This window comes from Lagenorhynchus albirostris, chromosome 15, assembly GCF_949774975.1.
Source record: "Lagenorhynchus albirostris chromosome 15, mLagAlb1.1, whole genome shotgun sequence".
Taxonomy (NCBI): domain Eukaryota; kingdom Metazoa; phylum Chordata; class Mammalia; order Artiodactyla; family Delphinidae; genus Lagenorhynchus; species Lagenorhynchus albirostris.
This window is the reverse complement of record NC_083109.1, coordinates 28144059-28170038: the sequence shown is the minus strand read 5'-3', so window position 1 is coordinate 28170038 and position 25980 is coordinate 28144059. Positions and strand designations below refer to the sequence as shown.

General features: G+C 36.1%; 1 protein-coding gene and 1 pseudogene across 2 annotated transcripts; one reads left to right on the top strand and one right to left on the bottom strand.

The window, feature by feature from the left end:
- RAD21L1 (RAD21 cohesin complex component like 1) lies at positions 1 to 25980 on the bottom strand. Of its 2 annotated transcripts, none has more exons than XM_060123773.1 (13): positions 25837 to 25980; positions 24518 to 24647; positions 22860 to 22953; positions 21080 to 21186; positions 16716 to 16886; positions 15697 to 15792; positions 14618 to 14728; positions 13064 to 13290; positions 12733 to 12832; positions 11767 to 11891; positions 9463 to 9558; positions 7073 to 7150; positions 1 to 189 (listed from the first exon to the last, which is right to left on the bottom strand). In XM_060123773.1, exons 1-13 carry the CDS (start codon positions 25978 to 25980, stop codon positions 1 to 3), a joined length of 1668 nt encoding a protein of 555 aa, XP_059979756.1. The 2 variants fall into 2 exon arrangements, with proteins under 2 accessions (XP_059979756.1, XP_059979757.1); XM_060123774.1 differs by having other exon boundaries at positions 9463 to 9555.
- LOC132505490 (small ribosomal subunit protein eS27-like) lies at positions 1213 to 2308 on the top strand (annotated as a pseudogene).

Genomic DNA, 25980 nt, shown 5'->3' with positions numbered 1-25980 from the left:
TCACATTTTATGGAACATTGGTCCCTCTGTAGCTATAATATCTGCATAGGGAGCACTCTGCCTCAGCTCAATAGCCCGCTGTTTTTTTAGGACAAGAAAGCTATAAAATTTGGCTGCAGCTTGTTTTCGGTCATTATTTCTGCAGAGCTTCATCAGACTAAAGTACTGCATTCCCATCTTGTTGGATTCCTGGGAAAACAATTATAAAAGAAGAAAGGAAAGGGAAACAAGATGATTAGAAATAAAGCAGGCTGTGGATGCATAATGAACAACAAAATATTGATATTTTTGATAAGTGACTGTGAAATTCTTAAATGGAGAAATGCAAATGACTCATTAGGAAACATAAAAAACATCATAGGTCATTGAGCACAGCTTGGTTCATTGAGAAAATACATGCAAAAGAACTCTAAAGTATTACACAAATTTCTAATGTGTTGTACAAATGTTAGGTCTTTTAAAAAATTGATGTTAACATAAATGGCTCCTGGAGAAAGTGCAAATTAATTTAGACTTGCAGGCAGAAAAAAGTCCACAGAACCTTGGGAATCTTCAAAATCAATGAAAATTATCAGCCTATCAGGCTTGTTTTCTTTAAAGGTACTGCAGGATGGGGGTGACTAAACAACTCTAGTGGTAAATGTAATGGCAGGGGAATATGGCTAAATACATCTCCCAGTTTCTTTGCACAGATTAAAAAGATGTTGGATTCACTATAGGACACCTGTGAATCTACTAGAAAAAACTGAGGTACAATAAAGAATTTAATTAGACTACGTACTTGGAATCAGATTTCTAGAACAGGAGTATTGTTTTTTAGTTAGAAATACTGTGGTGAATACTGGTCAGTATCCCTGTGAGTATTGTACTAATTTGATAGCTGTGAAGCATTTTTTTTTTTAAATAACATATACAAGGGTTGTCTGTTCTGTTTTGTTTTGGGTTTTTTTGCCAGTCCATAACACTTAACAAATCAATAAGTTAAATAATTTATCATACTTTATCTCAACCAAAGGAGCAGCCCAGTGTGTCAGCAACCTTTCAGAGATGGCATGCCAAGCCTTCATTTATCCCCCCCTCTTGAGGAGACAAAATGCAGATCGGGTGGCTTTTTCCCCAGGGAGAGAGCAGGGACAGCCTTCTCAATTCCAAGAATCCTTTTGAAAAACACCCTGAGAGGATTATTCTGTTTCCTCCAGAAACTCCTCTAAAATGAAGGTAAAGGAATAAAGGAAGGAGAGAAATACAAAGTGGAAGACTATCAGAGAAAGCCGAACCCTACATGCCAGCAGAGAGGAAAGCCAGCAAAAAGCAAGCCAACTTGAGATACAGAAATTTGACCCTGTTTGAGGAAAGTGTTTTAGGAACTTATTTGGAGAACAAGGATTTTTGAGGAATGCACTAACCATTCTGCCTCTAGACTGAGTTTCTTGCTGGCTGTTCTAATCTATAGATCCCAGACTTGAACTGCAACATCCAATTGGATTTTCAGCCTCCAGCCAGCCCTGCTCACTTCTGACTGGCCAGACCCTACAATCTGAATTGGCTCGAGCCAATTCCTTAATCTATCTTGTTGCTGCTGCTTCTCATGACTAATAGGGATTTTGTACAATTCAGTGGTTTTTGTACACTGAACAAAAAAACTACTTAGTTTGTCTAAAGTCTGAAGTCAAGGGGAGATTCTGTCAGCAAGCAAGGACCTCTCAGTTCAGTCCTGAATGGGCTTTTCCTCTAATTGCAACCCAAAGCTTTACATCTGTCTTCCTGTCCCTATAGAGTTTACTTGTGCCACTAAATGTGTAAATGTATATAGATAGAATGTTACTACCCCCAGATTCTCTAATTATTTAATATATTCTACAACCTCTAATATATCACATCCTTAAGGCCATCTGTCCGTTTATCTTTACATGTCAAAAATCTGGACATAAGACCAGCATATACTTCTGCTCAGTATTTAATGGTGAAATTTAAGTTAAGTACAATAAAACATGAAAACTGTAAAATAATTTAAAAAAAAAAAGGCATTTCCAGCAGTGACAGCCTCCCCATGAGTATGTGCCTCTTGCAAAGGATCTCCTTCATCCCTCTCCAAAAGAGAAGAGGAAACATGAGAAGAAGCACCTGGTCCAGAGCCCCAATTCCTACTCCATGGTTATGAAATACCCAGGATGCCAAAAAATCACTACCACCTCTAGCAATGCACAAACAGTAGTTTTGTGTGTTGGTTGCTCCTTGTTCTCGCCAGCCTACAGGAATAAAAGCAAGGCTTACAGAAGGATGCTCCTTCAGACAGAAGCAGCTCTAAAAGCATCCTGAATCAAGATGAGAGGGTTACCATCCCTATAAACACACTTGAATAAACAAAAGACAAAACCCCAAAGTGAAACAAAACCTAGGAAAAGCTCAGGAATTGTAGGCAGCAGGATGTCATAAGCTGGAAATGAGGGGTGAAGCTAAAAACATGAGAGTTCCTTAAAAGGCTACTTGGGAACAGTTAGATCCTCAGGTCTACTCCACCACCTCACAGAACCTTAAGACCACTACTCCCATACCTAGCAGGAAGCAGGAAGTTGTCTTTCTGGAGATATCAACCAGTGAGGTTCTAGACTTGGAATAATAGGCACTGTGGATGGTGGAGGAGAAGTGTTACAGACTGGGGGAATATGGGAAATTCTAACGTCTAAACAGTGAGACTGCAGCCTCTCCCTTACTCCCTTTTGTTCCTGAACCACGGGCATCATGCTTATATCTCCTAGGCAGTAGATCTGAAGATTAAGCTGGGAAAGTGAACATTCCAAGGAAAAAAATCCTATAGATAATGACGTGTGTGTGTGTGTGTGTGTGTGTGTATTGGGGGGGCACCACCCAATTATCTCACTATAAAGACCACAAGTCTACAAGCCCCATCCATGCTTATCTAACCTCCAATCAGCTTTTTGGTGTCTCACTCTTTAAAAAAAAAAGAGATCTAAGAGACATTTGGATAAAATTTCTAACATTCAAGAGCAGAAAAGAATGCATTCAAGAGAATCACTAAGGGGCTTCCCTGGTGGCGCAGTGGTTGAGAGTCCACCTGCCGATGCAGGGGACACGGGTTCGTGCCCCGTTCTGGGAGGATCCCACATGCCACGGAGCGGCTGGGCCCGTGAGCCATGGCCGCTGAGCCTGCGCGTCCGGAGACTGTGCTCCGCAATGGGAGAAGCCGCAACAGTGAGAGGTCCGCGTACCGCAAAAAAAAAAAAAAAAGTAAAGGTGCAATTCAGGAGATCCAACATCTGACGCATAGGTAGTGCAGAAAAGGAGACTAGATTAACAAGGAGGAAATCCAAAACAATTTCCAATGCAAGAACATGAACTCTCAGAATAAAGAATCTATTACATGTTTAGCACAATAAATGAAAAAGACCCATACCAGAGCACATCATCATGAAATTTCAGGCCACTGGGAATAAAGAAAAGATCTAAAAGCTTCCAGAGAGAAAATAAAGGTCACCTACAAAAGACCACCAACCAAGCAGCATCTGACTTTTCAATAACAACACAGATGCCTAGAAATGTTGCAAAGCCTTCAAGATCTGAGAGTTATTATTTTCAAACTATGTTCAGATACACCCAATAAAGTTAAAGGTAAAATAAAGACATTTTCAGACTTGTATGTAGGGTCTCTATCTCTTATGAACTCTTTTTTAAAAAAATTAATTAATTTATTTATTTTTTATTTATAGCTGTGTTGGGTCTTCGCTGCTGTGCACAGCCTTTCTCTAGTTGCGGTGAGCGGGGTCTACTCTTCGTTGTGGGGTGCAGGCTTCTCACTGTGGTGGCTTCTCTTGTTGCAGAGCACAGGCTCTAGGCGCGTGGGCTTCAGTAGTTGTGGCACGCAGGCTCAGTAGTTGCGGCGCATGGACTTCTTGGCTCCGCGGCGTGTGGGATCTTCCTGGACCAGGGCTCGAACCCGTGTCCCCTGAATTGGCAGGCGGATTCTTAATCACTGCGCCACCAGGGAAGCCCTCTTTTTTTAAAAATTTAATTTAATTTGTTTATTTTTTATACAGCAGGTTCTTGTTATCTATTTTATACATATTAGTGTATACATGTCAATCCCAATCTCCCAATTCATACCACCACCCCCCCGCCACTTTCCCCCCTTGGTGTCCATGTTTGTTCTCTACATCTGTGTCTCTATTCCTGCCCTGCAAACCAGTTCATCTGTACCATTTTTCTAGGTTCCACATATATGCGTTAATATACGATATTTGTTTTTCTCTTTCTCAGTTACTTCACTCTGTATGACAGTCTCTAGGCCCATCCACGTCTGTATAAATGACCCAATTTCGTTCCTTTTTATAGCTGAGTAATATTCCATGGTATGTATGTACCACGTCTTCTTTATCCATTAGTCTGTCGATGGGCATTTAGATTGCTTCTATGATCTGGCTATTGTAAACAGTGCTGCAGTGAACACTGGGGTGCATGTGTCTTTTTGAATTATGGATTTCTCTGGGTATATGCCCAGTACTGGGATTATTGGGTCATATGGTAATACTATTTTTAGTTTCCATACTGTTCTCCATAGTGGCCGTATCAATTTACATTCCCACCAACAGTGCATGAGGGTTCCCTTTTCTCCACACCCTCTCCAGCATTTGTTGTTTGTAGATTTTCTGATGATGCCCATTCTTTTTTTTTTTTTTTTTTTTTTTTTTTTTTTTTTGTGATACGCGGGCCTCTCACTGTTGTGGCCTCTCCCGTTGCGGAGCACAGGCTCCGGACGCACAGGCTCAGCGGCCATGACTCATGGGCCCAGCCACTCCACGGCATGTGGAATCTTCCCGGACCACGGCACGAACCCGTGTCCCCTGCATTGGCAGGCGGACTCTCAACCACTGCGCCACCAGGGAAGCCCTGATGATGCCCATTCTAACCGGTGTGAGGTGATACCTCATTGTAGTTTTTATTTGCATTTCTCTAATAATTAGTGATGTTGAGCAGCTTTGCATGTGCTTCTTGGCCATCTGTATGCCTTCTTTGGAGAAATGTCTACTTAGGTTTTCTACCCATTTTTGGATTGGGTTGTTTGTTTTTTTAATATTGAGCTGCAGGAGCTGTTTATATATTTTGGAAATTAATCCTTTGTCCATTGGTTCATTTGCAAATATTTTCTCCCATTTGGAGGGTTGCCTTTTCCTCTTGTTTATAGTTTCCTTTTCTGTGCAAAAGCTTTGAAGTTTCATTAGGTCCCATTTGTTTATTTTTGTTTTTATTTTCATTACTCTAGGAGGTGGGTCAAAAAATATCTTGCTGTGATTTATGTCAAAGAGTGTTCTTCCTATGTTTTCCTCTAAGAGTTTTATAGCGTCCAGTCTTACATTTAGGTCTTTAATCCATTTGGAGTATATTCTTGTGTGTGGTGTTAGGGAGTGTTCTGATCTCATTCTTTTACATGTAGCTGTCCAGTTTTCCCAGCAGCACTTATTGAAGAGACTGTCTTTTCTCCACTGTATATCCTTGCCTCCTTTGTCATAGATTAGTTGACCTCCTATGCACTCTTTGTCTCAGGAAATTATGAGAGGATGTTAACCACGAAAAAAATTCAAGATAAAGATCAAATCATCAAAAATAGAAGGAATAACATAGGAAAGAGACAAAGGAATTCCCATGTTATGGTAAAGAAATGTCCCAAGACAAAAACTGTGGAGCAGACCTAGAGAGCAACTAGTCTAGATTAGAACAAGAGGAGGATGAGCTCTGGGAAGGATATTTTCAAGAAAAAAGAAAGGAACTGATGAATTAATTGATGTATTTGACCATACTAAAAGGGGTTTTATTTTATTGTCAGAGAGTTTTGAAAAAGAATTAAGGATGGGTATATAGATACTAAGCAAATGTGAAAAATGAGGTAAAGATTAACACCAAAATAAAAAACCCATAAAGTTGGCAAGAAATGTAATTATGCTTATGAAGCCTCAATTTAAACTAATTTTTACATAGTGGTGGCAACTGATGGTTGTCCCTTAATATCCATTTTCTTCTTCCTCCATAGTAATAGAAGTATTAGCTGGTCCCATGGTTGCCAGATAAGGACTACGTTTCCCAGCTAGATGTGGCAAGGTGATTAAGTGCTGGTCAGTTAAATGTGAAAAGTGATACATACAATTTCTGGGATATACCCTTAAAGGAAACTTTGCTGCTGATTGGAATGCAGACATGGTGGATAGTTAGCCATTTTGGATCCCAAGACTAAAGAAAATGAGATAAAGGGAACCTGGGCCTCTGACAACTTTGTGAACATAGCTGCCATACCAGATAGTACTCTACCTGACAGAGAAATAAACTTCTATCTTTTTAAACCACTGACATTTTGGCTCTGTGTCACAATCAAACCTGCATCGTGACTATTCTAATTATAACATTGTAAGCACTGAATACTGTGCTGAAAATACACTGGGGTGGGGGAGATATAATAACTAAGCTAAATTTTCATTTTCTTCTGAAAGAAGTCAACAGATAAAATATAAAGCTGAAATATTAGGAAAGAGCAGTAAGAACATGTAATTAGAAACATAGATATAAATACTAAAAGAAACAGTTTATATAGTTTCCTCTGGTAAGCAGAACTTAGACATAAGGAGGGGCGGGACAAAAGACTTCTGTGTTTCCCTTTCAGCCTTAAGCATAGTACTACTGAACTTTCAAAATTATATACATGTATTATTTTGATAAAAATATAAGTTAAATTTTAAAATTATCTGTTTCATTCTTAAACTGTTATAAATTTAGTTTCACATTGAGAATTAGTTAACAGGCTGCTAAACACAAGAATTGGACATAGAATAGATGTCTAGGGACATGAAAATGGGTAAGAATTGATTAGAACATGTAGGCACTAAAAGCAAACTCACATTTAGGCTCAGGTATACAGCTTAAAAATCATTTCACTCTAGTGTAATTTGGCCTCAACAAAAACACAATGAAAATTGTTTTATTTTTATTAATATTTAGAAGGTTGAGCTCAACATTTTACTTATTTTTAAAAATAAAAATAGGGTTGACAAACCCTACTAAGTCTTACCCGCAAGCTATTTAACATCTGAAGTATTCTTCGATTCCATCTCTCCGCCTCAATATTTTGTTCATTCCCCAATGACTCCTGTTTGAATAATTGATATAATATTTCATTTAACCAAATTTTACTGAGTGTTTACTATTTGCCAACCATAGTGTTAGCTGCCGCAAGAAACACAACTGTAACACTGGGTCCTGCCAAATAAGGAGCTTATAGTCTGATAATTGAGAGAATATGACTAACATACAAATATAGCTCAGTCTTTACAGGATTATATCTATACTCCCAGGCTATCTTCTGACAAGGGGTTCCAGAGTTGGAGATTCTGCCATCTCTATTGGTGATGCATCCCAGGCATTGTGCACTTACTTTTAAAAGTAAAGATGACCACTTTTGGCTAGGACTGTCCCAGCTCTGGTCAATCTGAACTCAGATGACAGGAGTAAACAAAAAGCTATAGAAGAACTACCTTGTAAAGGCCTTTATATGAATTTATCTGGTGATACAAAAGCTGTAACAATAACTGATGTTTAGTATGTACAATTGGGTTAGGAATCTTACGAATTTCAAGGGTGCCTTGTCCGAAAAAGATCAACCCACTGCCTTCCATGTTATTTGAATAGATTCAATCTTTTCAGCTTTTAGCCACTTTCAGAAACACCTTAATATTTAAAACTTGTAGAGTTGAAATCCCTTCACAGGAACTCATTCTAAGCCCTTACCAACTAACACCTTATAAGCTGAGAACAGAACTGGGCATAGGAAAGGTGCTGATGAGTCTGATAAAAAAGCAAGACTACAAAGGGTTGGGGGAGGCAAGTGGCACAGATCTGACCTACTTTATAATTTTCCCAATGCTATCTCTGACCATGAAACCTAACAGCTTCTGTGTCACCCTTATCACAGCTCCACTGTTTGTCAAGTTTTCGTGTACACCTCTGGAGCCCAGACACTTCTTAAAATTGCATTCAATTTCATGAACTCCGAGATGATTTCAGAGAGCTTCAGAATATCCTGTATGATATTTTAAATCTTTTGAGGCTAAGGGGACTGCCAAGTCCCCATTCTTGCCAGCTGTACTGGCTTCCTGGTTCTGCCTATACAGCATCCTTTCTTACATTCCAAAGATAGTGATCTGAAAACACGGTCAATTTTATTCTGAAGAGTTTTCTGAATTCCTCCAGGTAAAATTTATGTTTATTTCTTTCTGGTTTATTCTGGGATAAACTAGTTCACCCAATTACTAATGTTTATTTTATTGTTAAATACACAAATGTATTTTTCAAATGTAAAAAGCAATGGCCCAACTCTTTTTTAAAGATCCATGAGACTGCAGCTTCACCTATATTGTACAACTAAACAAATCAGGAAAAGGCTCAGAAAAAAATAGTCTGTGCATTTTGCTGAAGCCTGTCCACTTGATCTATCTGGACACCCTACAGCTGAGTCCATTGTGTGGAAAGCCCTGTGGATTATTAAAACAGCTGAACTTGTGCTGTGTTGTGGTTTTCTTGACCATGTATGAAAATAACCTGTGTCTAGAAGCAAAGAGAAAGGCGAAAGTGACTCAACTCTCTTCTGGCTCAGTTGTTTCGATGTTTCAGGTAAAAATTTCATGTATTTATTCTGTCCTAGCTTATCCAGAGAAGTCAGTCATATGAAAAAAACAATTTAATAGTCTTGGAACTCATTGTAAAGATAATTTATTTAAAAACAAACTAACATTAGGCATTAGTAAGTGTTTTGATATTATTTAAGAAATTTTGTTAAAATTCATTACAATCTTAAAAATGCCTTCAGCACTATGGGACAAGGACTAGAGAAATAAGACAGTAATCTATATGGAGTCAGGTGAGTCACATGTTAGCTCTGGCTTTGCTACTGACTTGTGGTCCTCTGTGCAGACCATTCCCTTTTTCTGATCTCTAGAAGTCTTGAGTCAGACCTTGGTCTATATCAGCCAAGGTCTTGGTATAGACCGTGAGTCATTGTTTTGGGAAATAATGCCCATACATTTTTCTTTAAATAAAATGAAATTTCAAATGCCCTAGGACATAGCCATAATACAGCTCTGCTTCTTTACAGTTGTTATAAGAATAACTTAAAACAATGATTCTCAACATTTTAAACCCATGACTACCTGTGATAAGCATAAAAATCCCATACATTTCTTTAAAATTACTTAAAGTTTCAAAATAAATTAAAGAATAAAAGATCAAAGGAATTCTGAATATGTTTTATCAAGCTACTCATACACATCTTTGTTAAGAACACAAATTTAAATTGTAATTTTAGAGAGTAACGTGACAGCTAAAAACAATTTTTAGGTAAATAAGGTGTTAACTATTTAGGAAGAAAGTTTTAAATAACATTCTTAAGACTATACATCTATTTACCAATTCAATTGGACAGTTTTCAATTCTTTGTGCTAAGATGGCATTCATTAAAGATGATTCGTCAGCAGCTGAAGACACCATTTCAGCAATATCCTGCTAAAGCAAATTAGGGAAATATAGGTAAGTTATCACAGTAGTAGTAGTCATCACAGGAACAATCTCATTTTATTAAATGCTTTAATCACATGGATGCTCATTTCTAAAAGTAATTTAAAATACTACCTGCATTCTCAAAATATTATTTCTGAAATATCCCAAATAGGCAATCCCTGACTTAAATATTCCTGTTTTCTTTATGCCTCCCGCAATGAAGAACTTGCATGTTCTGCCCTCCTTGCTACGTATCTTTTCCCTTCCTATTTCCCTCAACACTACAGATGTCATATCAAAAGTCTCTGCTGCTGCACAGCTGAGACCACTTTCTTTGAAGCAGTTTGTCTTTGCCCCAGTGCCCTACCTCTATTCTCATGCCAGAACCAGGTGGCAGAGGAAGAAGAACTGTAAGCAGAGGGAATGAGAATGGCGGAAGGGATATTAATATCCCTACCTAGGGCCATGACAGGATTCTTGCCACTGCTGCTGGAGCTGCCACTAGCAAGAGGGAAGAAAAACTGTGTCCTCTGGAAGGGGAGCGAAGACATAAAGGAAGACGGAAAAAGAGAAATTCTCCATTCATCAACACTCTCTTTTCTCATTGCTATGGAAGCTGTTGGCCCCTTTCTCATCTTCAGCCTGTCTCCAAGCTTCATTCCCCAGCTGTTATCTGTGGTTGTGATTAAGTTAGAAGCTTCCCACAACATAGCTTACTTGATTTTTCATTTTAGCTTTTAAAAATTTTCATGAGTATGAGGTTGCATTTTATTATTTAATATACATGTTTGTGGAGCCCTATCATGTTTTTTCCCTTTTAATTTCTATGAATATTCTACATTTTAGATACTCTCAATTGTGCAGTTATTTTACAAAAAATTGTTTGAATTTTTGAAAGATTTGAAAATGATTATCAGAATCAATATTTTTCTGTCCATTTAAATTGACTGTGCTTCCATTACTGACTATATTTCATATCTGTTCACCATTTTTGGAAGCAGAATAAGAATGAAATTGAAGGTTAAAGCATAAGTATAGGGTAAAGGAGTAAAAGGTTCAAAAGAAGTAGTGCAACAATCTTTCCTTCACTGCAAGCACCAAAATTTTGTCACTATGTTAAAAAATAATAAACTAAACAAATTTACCTAATCATAATTTCAGTAGGTGCATTCTAAGAAATGTCTGAATCCAAATAAGGAAGAGAGTAGTACTGGCAACCCAGTATCTCAATATCCAGTATATGATCAAATTAAAACACATTCTGTTTTAATGTATTATGAAATTGTCTTTCCTTCCAAGGGCATTCAGTTTCAATGTGGATTGACTCTCAATTCCCTGAGTGGTTATCAAAATACAGTGATGATGGAACAAACCAGAAAAGCACTGTTTTCTTTTTATCTGGTGTGGTATAATATTTACACTTGTACAGTCAGTAAAGTGACATTGGGAAAATATTTTACAGCACACTTTTTCCAACTACATTTTTTTCTTTTTTTTTTTTGCGGTAAGCGGACCTCTCAGTGTTGTGGCCTCTCCCGTTGCGGAGCACAGGCTCCGGACGCGCAGGCTCAGCGGCCATGGCTCACGGGCCCAGCCGCTCCGCGGCATATGGGATCTTCCCAGACCAGGGCACGAACCTTTGTCTCCTGCATTTGCAGGTGGACTCTCAACCACTGCGCCACCAGGGAAGCCCCTACATTTTTTTAATAACTGTTTTTCAAATAAAAATTATGGCTTCAAGTAAAAATTAAAAAAAATTTTTTTGGTCATGGATCTTTAGTCTTTCAGGCTAAGATAATTGGTGGGTCTAACACATGTTATTTTTAGAGTTAGGAAGGGTGAACTTATGATCAGAAGCAAAGCATAGGTGTATTTTCTAGAGTTCTAAAGGATTCCATGACATATTGAATGTGAGACCTGGTTATATAACCAGATTCAGGTATAATAATTTACTCAGTGTACCATGAAAAATACTCTTCCAGTATGAAACTATTTATCTTGTGATTTACTATCCTAAACTTCTAGAAAATACTGTTCTGCAGATGTAAATTATGTTTTACCCTGTAGTACTGCTACATACTAAAGAAGTTATAGAATAACGTAAGATGAAATATAAACTATAAATATAAGACGATATACCAGAGTCTCAATGTTCCTTCACTGTATGTGACAGGAAGATAATAATATTTTTATTACTCTCTTTGGTTAACTTACATCAGAGTTAATATTTTTATTGGTATCCTCACAAGAGCTACACTTAGATCCATCAGTAGCTTCCTTCCAAGTTTTGGATTGACTTAACTCTTGCAGGGAATTTGGCTCTTCCATCATGGAGGTCTCTGAATTATTAAGGAAGTAAAAAAGATTTCACTAACATATCTTTCAAACTTAAAATTGGGATATGGTTGTTACAAAAGAAAACTTCTGACAGACAACTTAAAATCCAAGAATTTAAGCATGCACAGACTTTCTTATAGCACCCCAAGTCTCACATATTTATCTTCCATTTTCCTTCATCTGCCTCTTTATCACCTCGACTCCCCATGTTCCACCACCTATCTCCTCCACTCTCGTTCCCACACATTTAACTCACAAGACAACATGGATATACCAAGCCCATCTTAGTATATTGTTCAGCAGATTTTAATGCCTTCAGTAAGCAGAGGTTCACTCACCACATAAGTTAGCTTTACTATTCCTTTATAATAGTCACAATAATAATTCATTATTAATATTATTAAAATTTCATGTATCCTCTAGGGGGATAGATATATCTATATCTCAGGTTAACTGTATTGTTTAAATGCTATTCTTATCACTAAGTGATTTTTCATGTTAGTTGTCTTAAAGTGAAACATTATCCTACGAGATATAAAATTTTCTTTGTTGAAGGCTTGTGAGTACTGCCTTTGCGGGTGGGGGAGGTAGGAAAGAGTGAGATTAAGAATAGTCCACATAGTATATATACTTCATCTTTTTAAGGTAGTTTGTTGGACAAAAATTAATCCATATAGAAGAATGCAAGGCTGATCTAACAATTTCTTTTAAGTTCAAGTACTCTTCTAAGAGCATTTATACTTGGGAATATGGACTTGGATCCCATCTTAATTTTGAAATGTAAAATCAAAGTTTTGTTTCTACAACATTCCCCTCAACACCAATAGAATTAGGATGTCTCACCTACTATGTTTTCGCTTCCCATTTCTTCCCTTACTGACTCCTTCTGCATCAATTTTCTTCCAAGTTTAAAGCCAGAGGACACAAAGCATTTTGTAAACAACTGCAAAAATATACATTTTTGTTTCTCGCTTTTGTACAAGTAAAGCAATTCAACAAAATACAAGCATATATGCTAAAACGTTAAAACTATTATTCATGCACACACATCCAGCAAATTAATTCAAAAGGGGGTATTTTTTCACAAGTTTAAATTCCGTTGTATATATGAATATATATATGTATTTATTTATCACCAAACATTGCACCCATGTAAAAGAATAGAAACTTTAACCATTTTCAGTTCAGCATGAGTCAGATCCTGGGCAGCAGTTGACAGAAGTGTGTCTGCTCCTCCCCTCTGCTTCCACATCATCAACCTTTGGGTAGGAGGTGCAAGTTCCAAAACCATGAGTGTGTCCGTAAAGGAAGTAAGCTGTCTATGCATAATTTTGCTACTGAGCTCCTTGACTGGATCTATGAGCAGTTTCCTCTTTTTGCCTTTTCTTTTTTCAGCAATGTCTAAATATAATAAATACATACAAATGTGATAGGTTGTACAACTTTGTATAATGATATTCTAGGCATTGCATATCTAAGAAATATCTACCACAATACAACCTACAGAGTTGACTTGGGAAGAAAATCCCCTTCTCTCTACTGAAAATTATGTTTTATATGGTTTTTGCACAGCTAGTGTGTCTCAGCAGCCAAGGGTTAACACATTTTGTAAAGTGCTTAGGAGGCAGGCACCTGTTGATCTACTAAGTGGACAACTGAGGAATGTGGAGCAGAGAGTATATTGAGAGGGAAGTCATTCAGTTCTAAAGTTCCTTAAAATATCTACCTAACAGGATAACTTTTTAAAACATTAATTTGTATTTGTCCAGTGTATTTTTCCCTCCCCCATTGAAATTCATATACAAATTCCTAGTAGGTAGTTAGGGCCATGGGATTTTGCTCCTTTAACTAATTTGGCCGGGTAGAAAGTAGAAGTCAAGCTTTTCCTTAGTAAAGATGCAAAAGGGGAGTGGGGGGCAGTCAGATTTTCTGGAATGGGTGGAGATCTGAGATCAGATGGAGCCAAAGGAACTTGCTTGCTGATGTGCCTCAGTAAAATCTTGGGAAGAGGACAAGATTCCAAAGGGGCTGGCTGTGTGAGGACTCCAGAGGTTATGTAGGCTGGGACACTGGGTATCACACGGTGGTGCGGCTGATGACCAGAGGTTCCCTTCCACCTGCTGTACCCCTCCCCCAAACTTTGATACTATACATGGCTCAGGGCAGATAGGGGAGGTTTGCAGATTGCATTTCTTGCCAACCAAGTGGGATAGAGGCTCAGAGTTGAATTTCGCAAAGAAAACATTGAATGCTTTATTCTTTGCATGCCTGAGTTTATAAACTGAAATATCAATTATACTACTTAAAATTAGGATATTCTTAAAAGATCTAGTTATATATTAGATTCATATTCAGTGCCTCTATTCCGACCCTTTTACTCTGTCTTATTTTATATTGCATGCTTATTTATCTCCTGATCAGACTGTAAGCTTCTTAAAAGCAGGAACTATGTCTTCATTTCTGTGCCCAGAATAATGGCTTGATAACTATTGGAACTGAACTCTGTTTTACATTTTCCAATTTCCCAAGCTGGATAGATGGTTTGACCAAGACTGAATATAATGAAAGGACCATCCCAAATTTTCTTCACACCTTTCCCTTATTGTATTATGAATGTTATTACTAGATTGACTACCTCCTATAATATTTTAATAATTATTAAAATATCTCAGGGTAAATAAGATAGTAGTGCATCAAAACTAAACATAAAAACATGAATGACTCTGACCTGAAGTATCAATTGGCTCAAGGGTAAATCCTTCCTCTTCATTTGATAATGTGGTTTCATCCATTTTTTCATTTTCAGGTGGACATACACACTCAGGATTATCTGGTTCTACTAATCAACGTTGCCATAAAAGGATTTATTAAAAAAATAATGGTTATGTTGCAAACTAGAGGACTGTATGAGAATTAAAGTGAAAGATAAACTAACTGTAGATTTATATTGCTAACTGGAGCCACATCTGAATTCTTAGAATCATGTATTTAATAGAGCTGAAGAGACTCAGAGATTATACAGTCTGGGGCCTGCAGTGTTCAGGTGAGTCAAGTAGTATCACCCTCTTTTGCACCTGTCACATCTAAGGCTGGGCTACAGTCACATCAGAAGTGAAAACAGAGATAGGAACCACAATAAATGATTGACATAAATTTGGCAATATGTCTGCTAAAAAAATTGTGTTCTGTTAATGATTAGTTGACCCATAAAGAACCACACATAACTAAATTTTTATTGCCTCTTTTTACATTTAAAATTTCTACTACTGTGTTAGAAAGCAAATGTAACATCAAAAAGAGTGAAAAATCAAAATGGGGCTAATCATTCTTTTAATTCTTAAGAAAAATCAGACTACAAGACTTCAAATCATCTGAGGTACTTTCACATCAGTTTCAAGTAGAAAATATCCCCAAATTTATAATTTCTATCAAATTATATATAGATTGTCAAGCTATATTAATATTAATGTGATATTAATAATTAACAACCATGTTAGTGTCAAACATTAATGATGCTTTTACTATGTAACATATATTATTTTAATGATTCAAAAGCAGGGTATTTTAGCAGAGTATTTAAATGTGCTCTCATAACAAATAAACCCAATCCCGATTAAATACCCATCATTGTACTTTTCCCAGAACTTAGTTTTCTATTCTATATTATCTAAAGTCAGACTAAGAGTTTGAGGGACAACACTCTTTATTATCTTTCACTATACTATACTGCTACTTAAACCCATAAGTTTTGAGGCTTAATCTGAATATTAGTATCTGTTCACATTCTACACAAAAGAAACAACATACCCACTATAGTATCGGGAGGCTCAGGAAGCATGGAAATTTCTCTATTTAAATGCATGTCTTCTAACAGGATATTCTGATCATCTTGCAATAGATTGTCTTGAAAACACAATAAACACTTTGGTTATACAGAGTTGAATCTGTCATTTGTTCACTAAACACTTGACAGTATTGCATGCAAGGAGTTGTGATGGGATACAAAAATGAGTGAACCCTACTTAATTAGATTTGACTGGTTATATAGACTAACACATTTTATGCAGTATGACGTAGAATTTTATATATTTAATTTCCTTTCCTTTATTAAAAGTCTATTTATAAACGTTTATTTCAGGAAATATTTACTAAACTACCAAGATAGTAGCCTTGTTACAAAGCCATGTTTAGATTTCAAATTAAGAAGTAAAAGTTTTCAAACTCCTTTGATAGAGATCTAAGGTAGAGCCACTATTTTTCGTAGTTTTCAAATTTCAAAAAGGTTGCCATAACCAGCCTTTTACTGTAAACTAGAGAATTAAAAAAAAAAGATTTGATATATAATAGTCAGTATCTTTAAAATTAAGTGCATTTCGATTTCCAAGTTTTCTCTATCCTATTTCTATGATGACTTTAAAATAATATCATAATATAAATATAAAATAATAATATAAAATGCTGCACAGATCCTTTAGAATAGCTGTCCCACAATTTCTGCTAAAGAAAACACTGTTTTCTAGTATACAATCTAGTATATTTTGTGAGGAATATATTTACCTCACTTCTTCCCCTCTAAAGACTAGAAATTTATAAAAATAAAAACAAGAACTTATATGATAAATGTGTTTAAACAGATAGCTATTTACTTGGAACTAGCCTAAATTTTTAAATATACCATAGACTTTGAAAACTTGTGTAAAAAACTGTGTTGACCTATATGACACAGAAGCATATCTGAAATTTTAGTTTGATGGAATAAAACTTCCAGTATGTTATGTAATTTGACTGAAACAAATATCCAATTTCTATATGACCAGATAGTATACCAAATATTTCTCCTGCAGCTCCTTCATCTCCAAATCCATCTCCACTGTCACAGAACAGAAACATTTCTCCAATGAGGCTTCCAGAACTATGTTCAACTAAAGGACCACTGGAATTTAGCAATATGTTGTCATCAAAGAAGCTATGTCTTCTGAGAATTTCAGGTTCCTCCTCTAAATAAATACATATAATTAATACTGAGTTAGTCATAGAAACACAGAATTTTAGGGTTAGAAGCTAGAATTTAGATATCATTTTGAATAGCTCCTTTCATTTTACAATGAGAAAAGTGAGAGCTAAACATTTATTTGAATTATTCAAAGACATACAGATGGCCAGTAGGCATATGAAAAGATGCTTAACATCACTCATTACTAGATAAATGCAAATCAAAACTACAATGAGGTACCACCTCACATCGGTCAGAATGGCCATCATTAACAAGTCTACGAATAATGAATGCTGGAGAGAGTGTGGAGAAAAGGGAATCCTCTTGCACTGTTGGTGGGAATGTAAGCTGGTGCAGCCACTATGGAAAACAGTATGGAGGTTCCTCAGAAAACTAAAAATAGAATTACCATATGATCCAGCAATCCCACTCTTGGGCATATACCTGGACAAAACTATAATTCAAAAAGATACATGCACCCCTATGTTCATAGCAGCACTATTCACAATAGCCAAAACATGGAAACAACCTAAATGGCCATCAACAGATGAATAAAGAAGATGTAGTATATATATACACAATGGAATACTACTCAGACATAAAAAAGAACAAAATAATGCCATTTGCAGCAACATGGATGGACCTAGAGACTATCATACTATGTGAAGTAAGTCAGAGAGAAAAAAACAAATACCATATGATATCACTTATATGTGGAACCTAATTATGGCACAAATGAACCTATCTACAAAGCAGAAACAGACTCAAAGACATAGAAATCAGACTTGTGGTTGCCAAGGGAGAGCAGATGAGGCAGACAGACGGACTGGAAATTTGGGGTTGATAGATAAACAACAAGGTTCTACTGTATAGCACAGGAAACTATATCCAATCTCCTGGGATAAACCATAATGGAAAAGAATATTAAAAAAAGAATGTATATATGTGTAAAACTGAGTCACTTTACCGTACAGTAGAGATCAGCACAACATGGTAAATTATACTTAAATTGAAAAAAGAAAAAAGAAAAAAAATTTGAATTATTCAAGTCATTCTGCTAATCAGTGGAGACTGGATTTCTAGCCTAACACTTTTTCCAATACAATAACAAAAATTTCCAAAATATCAGGATAGAGTTTTTAGTGGTGGTACAGTTTAATACTTCCCAGAAGGTTATTATTGGCAGTCGAATGATTTCTTCTACCTTAGGTGGGTCATATCCCACTTGACTGAGTATTATTTCATGGACAGTTGCTTGAGTTGTTTGTCCATAAGGAGGGATTGGAAAATAAGGAGTATGTCTGCCTTCTAAGTAATGGAAAGGTAGGTAAAATATTAAACAATGGGCTTATAACATTTGTTCAATAGATATTTATTGAATGACTAGGTATTAGGCAATATGCTAGGGGTTGGATACAGCAGTAAAAAAGATAAAACCTGGTCAGCTAACATAAACTGAGTGGTTACTATGTGCATTGTATTATGTAGTAGAGGATACTATTATAATCCTCATTGTACAGACAAGGAAACATCCACAGAAAGGTTTCATAACTTGCACACAGTCACACCCTAATAAATGATAGAGCCAGGATCTGAAGGCAGCAAAGATCGTCTTAGTAACGGTGTTAGAATTCTAGCAAAATGGAGACTAATGAGAGAAAACTCCTAAGACACTGACAGCAGCAGATAAAATGAACTCCCTGCTTCAAACTGCCTGCTTCCAGATTGGCTGTCAGTACATGCATATTCTTTCCCTTCCTTGGGTTTGAATCTTTGGGTCCAGAAGTCTGAAACCCCAGGGGTCAGAGTCTAGAAGTCTGAAATCCCAGAGGTCAGAGGTTGGTCCTCTCTTTCCTTCCTCTAGCAACCCACGTCACTGCTAGTCAGTAAAGAAACTCATGAAGTATCACTCACTGGAAATTTTTCTACAGGCCTACATCTTCTAGAAAGAAAGAGCTAAAAAAGGCAACCTTCATTGTATTGGACTAAAGATTTCCTCAATAGAAAAGATTAACTTTTTCAAAAGAACTAAAGATATTGTTCACATCTTCCAGATGCACCTTGATAGCTCCCAAAAGAAAAATCATTCTTGGTCAATAAGATAATAACATTTATGAACAGACAGTATATTCTGAGCACTGAACATCATGAGAACCTGAGAGTACACCAAAAAATTAAAGAAATAATCTTTGCTTTCACTCTTATACTATAATCCAGAATAGGATGGATTAACATTAAATATTTCTTAGAGGACATTAGGTTTGAAATAGTTTTTGAAGGAGAGAAAATCCCTTATTGGTAGAGAGTACTAAAGGAGAGAATAAGGGAAATAACTGTGATGTTGCTAGTAATATCCCGATTTAACATATAGGGCAGTAAGGCTCAGAGAAGCTAGGTGATCTGCCCAATATCACACAGCAAATCAACAGAGGAAGCCCAGATTCAAACCCAGGACTGTCAGTCTACTCAGGACATGTTCTCCCCACCTTCTTGAATTGTAGTAGACAGAACTGAGAATAACTAAATTGTATTGGTTGACTGGTAAGACATTTGCTTGACTAGAGCCAAAAGTCTATATTAAGGTAAAACAAAGTTAATAAAGATGGTGATAAATTGGTAGAGGGCCTTGAGGAGAGGCAGGAGTATCTATCAGTAAGTTATAGGGACCCAAGGCACTTAAGAAGAGAAATGTGATGTGGAAAAAAAATGGAATTTAAGGACAATTCCTCTTGCAGAGCTGTATAAAATGTGGGGCCTGGAAGAAACTGTGTAGGAGGGTATACAGCACTTCAGCACTTTAGTACTGGTGAACTAAATATATATATATATATTTAGTACTGGTGGCTAGGGAAACAGAAAGAATACCTGAGACATTTCCATTTTTTTTTTAAATTAGCACTGGTATGAAGCTTATAGAAAGCATAGTTAAAAGTGATCCTAAAGTTGCAGGGCTGAAGAAGAGCAGTAGCATTTACAGGGGAATGTGTAAAGAATATCTTGGGCAGTAGGAAATATGATTAACTTTTTACCAATGTGTTATATTTCAAGGTTTGGGGTAACAGCCAGTAAGAGATGCGTGCTACTCAAAGTAGGGTCTGTGGACAGTGTTGGTCCACAACAGAGTAAATACACAAATTAGAGGTAAATGTTCACAAAGTTTTAATGTAACGTCGCAGAGTAATTTTATACATGTTGGATCTAATAACAAAAACTTGAGGCTACATGTTGATTTTTAAGTAAGTTTTTAAATTTTTCTAGTAATTAATTTTTATTATATTTTACAAAAGTGTCATTCCATGACAGATAGGAAATTGACAAAAATTATAAAACTGGTCCTTCACCACAAATCATTTGAGAAACACAGCTATAGATCATAAGAGTTATGGAAGGAGAGTCAGGATGAGAAGTGGAGGTTACGAGGTAGCTCAAGCATTACTGATGCTTGATCACCCTCCTCCACCTAAGACAAATTTAGGCCAGCCTTCTCCTATGCTCACTGCTTTGGGCACTATAAGAAAGTCAAAGATGAATGTGACACAGATCTTACCCTCATGGAGTTTTCAGAACAAAACAGACCAATACAATAAATATCGTGATACAAATCAGAGAGTGGTAAACGCCATAAAAAAGAACAAATACTATATAGTTAAATTACACCATATAGCTTTAATTCTAAAATACATTCAACAGTTTCTGTTTCCCAATCAATGTGTATTTAGTGTGTATTTCCTCCTCACTCCCAAGCTATTTTAAAATCTGTTATTGATATATATTTAGAGGAAATATATTTTGAAGGCTCTGTATGCAGCACATGTGTAAAACCTTGTGTATATGTTAACTACAGCAACTGTTTACTTATATGTCTCTCTCCCAGCCTGAAGCTCCTTGAGAGCAGGAAATGCTTCTTTAAACTTTGTATTGCCCATGTCTGTGATAGCACCTGACATATAGTAGATATTTAATAAACGGTTGTACACTGAGAAGGGAAGCATAGGCTAAGCCTGAGTCTTGGCATTGACACCTACAGTAGAAAAAGGCAAGAATAAGCTTATTGGGGGGTTACATTTATACATCAAAAAACTCGTTCATTCTAAAGATATTTCTACTGGCATAGAAATAGCTTTGGCATTGTTTTAATACAAAAATGCAAATATAATTGATTATGACTTGTAATTTGAATTTCTCAAATATTCTCACCAAAGCTCCCAGTGTGGAATAGTAGATCATTGCCATAATCTTCTCTAAGTGTGATTTCTTCTGGTTTGCTTTGGTTCTGAGTAAAGTATTCTGAAACATCAATAGCACTATGGAGAAACATAAGATTGAGGAAAGCATGTGAACAGAACACAATGATTTTGCAGTATACTGAAAAACAAACAAACACCCTTAAACAAAAACATGTTTTATTATAAAAACAAAGGAGAATTTTATTTTCTCAATAGTACTCCTTACAAACACTAGTTCATTATACATATGATATAATGAACTATGATCTCCAGGTTGTCAAATCCAATGGGCAATTCTCAGTCCTTATCTTACTTACCATACCCAACAGCATTTGAAATTGATGTTCACTCCCTTCCTCATGGAACACATTCTCTTCTTGGCCTCTGCAATACTACTGTCTCTTGATTTTCTTCCTACCTCACTGGCTGTTCCTTTTCCATCTCCTTTATTAGTTCTTCCTCATCTCCCAGATTATTAACTATTAGGAATGACCCAACATTCAGTCCTCAGACCTCTCTCTCTCTCAAATCTACACTCATTCCCTCAGGGATTTCTTATGACTCATGGTTGAAGTTCCATCTACATACTCACAACTCTCAAATTTATATATCCCATCAAACATCTTTCCTGAATTTCAGACCCAGATATTCAACTACCTACCTACTCCCCTTGGATGTGTAACCGTCATCTCAAAACCTATATCCAAAACCTAATTTACTTCCTTTACCTTGCCCTCTTTAAACTTGCCATGCTCTAGTTATCCTAATCTCATTAAACTGGTAACTCCATTCTCATGCCAAAAATCATATAGTCAACCTTCACTTCTCTCTTTCTCTGTCAGCTCTGCCTCCAAAATATATCCATAACTTGACTGCTACCACCTTGATAAAATGAAGACTGAGAACTGATCACAGAGACTATCATCTCTTGTCTGGACTTCTTACTGCAATAATCTTCTCACAGGCTCTCTGCTTCCTTCCTTTCGCCCTTATAGTATGTAGCCAGAGGAAGCATGTTGAAGTCAAGTCAGATCCAGTCACTTTCCTATTCAAAACCCTCCTGTGCTTCCTATCTGACTAAAAGAAAAGTCCTCATTACAGCCTATGACACCCTCCATCATCTGCACCCCAGCTACTTCTCTGACCTCATCTCCTACCACTGGGCCCTTCATTTACTCTACTCCAGCCTCACTTGCCTCCTTGCTGTTCTTTGAATAGGTCCAACATGCTCTGCCTTAGAGCCTTTCCATTTGCTTTACATGGAACATTCTTCCCCACATTACTGAATGATTTGTTCCTTCATTTCCTTTAGATTTCTGTTTGGACCTTATTAGAAAAGCCTTTTCTAATCTCTCTGTTATTTTATTTTCTATTTCTCTTCATAATGCTGATCATCTCCTAGCATACTATATATTTACTTGTTTGTTTATTACCTGTCTCCCCCAACTAAAATATAAGATTCATGCGGCCAGGAGCTATCTCCTCAGTGCCTAGAACAGTGCTTGGCATATGGCAGGCACCCAACAAATATTGAATGAATGAATATACTGTCAATATTGCAAACTACATTCAGCGAATATAATGATACATTTTTGGTTTTCTACTTCGAACTTTCACACTAAATTTAAGTCTTTGTCAACTGCATGTGTATTTCAGTTGTTAACTATGTTCCATCTGCATTCATGAAATCTGAAAATGTAAAACAACAAAATATCAGGAAAATCAAATTGAAGGAAAATAAAATAATTTACTTCATATTTTGGGGATCAAAATCATGAAATTCTTCTGGCAATGTGATCGCATTGTAAGCTGCTTCGAGATCCTCTTTTGGAAGGTCAACCAGTCCTGAAAAGGATAAAATACCACATTCAATAAGCCATGATGCTATATAAAATCAACTTCCAACTAAATCTCTACTTTCTCTCACTGGACTAACTGTTTAGTCTCCTAACTGGTTTCCCTGTATCCACTCCTGCTCCTCTTCAGTCTATTCTCTACAAAACAGCCAGAGTGATATTTTAAATATGCAATTATATCAGATCACCCCCATATGTAAAATGACTCAGGGACTTCCCTAGTGCACTTAAATAAAATCCAAATTTCTAATCAGGGCCCTGTATCCCTACAAAACCTATAGGCATCATCTAACAACACCTTCCCGTACTCACCCTACTCCAACCGTACTGGTCTTTTTGCTCTCTGAATGAGTCAAGCACTTTACCACCTCAAGACCTTTGCTCTTGCAGTTCCCTCTCTCCGGAATGCTATTCCCTCATGGACTTCTTACATGGCTGGATACTTCTCATTCTTCAAGTCTGAGCTTAAATTCTTTCCTCTCAGAAAGGCTTTTCCCAATTAGCCTAACTAAAATACACTTCTCTCTTATTTTCTGTAGTAGTACTCTTTTTATATTCCTTCATAGCACAATCTATAATTATTATAATAATTTTTTTAGAAAATCTTTTTCATTATCTGATTTTCTCACCAGGCTCAAAGGGACCTTATTTGTCTTGTTTGTCCTTGTATCCCAGAGCCTAACATAGTGTTTCACACAAAGTATGAGATCAATAAATATTTATGGAATATATAAGTGAAATAATGAACAAATTTATTTCACTGAACCATATTTGATATAATTATAAATCTACTAAGAGATTCTACAGATATTTTAAATAAAGAAAAAAAAACTTGTCAATCCTGATTCACCCATATTAACTGAGGGAACAGTATGTGCAAGGCACTGAGACAAGCACTATAAGAGATTCAGAAAATAAGTATGACAAAGATGTTGCCTTCAAGGAGTTTGCAGTCTAGTGTGAGAGGCAAGGTCTGTACCTAGATAAACATAATACAAGGTGGAAAATGACTAAAGTCTTAAAACTAAAATAAAAATTTGAAAGCGTTCTATTTATGACATATGTAAATCTCTAGCACTTTGGAATGCCTAAAAATTTTCTATAATATTTCATAAATAGCATGCTATTGTACTTAGAGTCTTGAGAATTGTGAAAACAATGACAATTACTGATATCTAGGTTTTGTCAATCACACTATTTCTAATTTATCTCATAAAGGCAAAAACAGATATGGCAAACCAAGTGACCCATTAAAACTGAATATCAGAGTTTCTTACACAAGTGTGGTAGCATTAAGTATATTTCTTGTGTAAATATGCAGGAACATTCCAAGTTTTTGAAAGCATAACCTCTTCCTGCAAACACAGGAAAAGAGCAAGGAAAATAATATAATTTTTTCTTAACCATGGAAACTTAGATTCAGTCAGAAGGAAGTTTACATTCACCATATTCACACTGGAACTACAGAGTGCTGCCAATTAAAAGAGCCCACCCAAAATAAAAATGCAAAAGGGAACAAAGATGAGTGAGACAAATCAATATTGCATGTATACCTGGGCGAAATGTCATCTTCATTTTAAGCAATGCTTCACTGCAATCTGCCAAAAGATACTTTGCCTTCCTATTATAGATTCGAACAACTCCCAAAAGAAGGTGTCCTGAAGTTCGAAGTGCAATTTTCACCTTTCAAAAAATTTTTAAAGTATTATAATATTAAAAATTAGATTCATAAACTCTGTTCTTTGAAAATTATAAAATAATAAGAATGTCTTCTCTTTAAAAAGCAGACATTTTGTATTCTTATTTAAGGTGAATCACTTAACTTTTACCTCACCTTGTAAAATGATTAACTTTTTTATTCAGTGAAGATAATCTAATGTGGCATTTAAGTGAAGTATGCTATTATTGGTTTTATGGGAAGTATATAACCTTTGCAGTCGGGCAGACTTGGGGTCAAGCCTTGGCTCAGTTGCTGAGGTTGAGTCATTTAACCTTCCTGAACTTCAATTTATTAATAATGGCTACAATTTATTATATACTTATTTTGTGCCAGGCATTGTCCTAAGAGCTTTTCATACACGAATTTATTTAATTTGGACAACAACCTCTATTTACAGAAGCAAAAACTGAGACTCGGACATGATAAGCAGCATGCCCAAAGTAACAAAACTATTAAGTGATAGAGGAGGAATTAAATTTAAATTTGACCAACTCAGAAGTTCATGCTCTTAATTACCACACTTCACTGAGGCTAAAAGAAGCCTATCTCATAGGGTTATTGTGAAGATTAGGTAAACTAATGAACATACATAAAGTCTAGCCCAATGCCTGACACATGGTAAATTTTCAATTATAATTCATCCTTCTCTCAAGAAGAAAACTACTTAACCTATAAAAATATTAAAATGATATTTTAATGCAAATTCTAATAGCTTGTTATAGTATTTTATAATGAACATAGTACCTTGCTTATGAAGTGACTTCATATATATTTTGATTTATACTCAATCCTCCTTTCTTTCTACTCTCCCTATTCATTCACCCATTATTTTTCTAAGAAATACTCATTTGGTACCTACTGTGTATACAATATTTTGTTAGGGAATAAGAAACAATCACAAAATATGTATAAAACATGGCCTCTATCCTTCAGGATCCAGTCAATTTATGATAAACATATAAGAGTTAATTACCAACAGAAATCAATATATATTTATGTCCAGAAAATAAATGCTATAGGAAATAAAAAAGAGAAGACCATTTAAGAAGTAAAGCTTCCTTGGAAATATATTTCATGATATAATGTATTTTAATTCCTTTCCTCTCCATAAGTCATAGCAAATACATACTATAATTTTAATGAATAACATACCTTAGGTGAAAGAATTTTTTCAATGGTTATTTCTAGATTACATTCAAATACATGGGCCTTTGTGAGTTTCTTCTCCCAGTGAGCTGCAAGCCAGATTTTGGCCAATGGCCCTCGCTTACTCATAAGCACATGTGTGTAGAACAT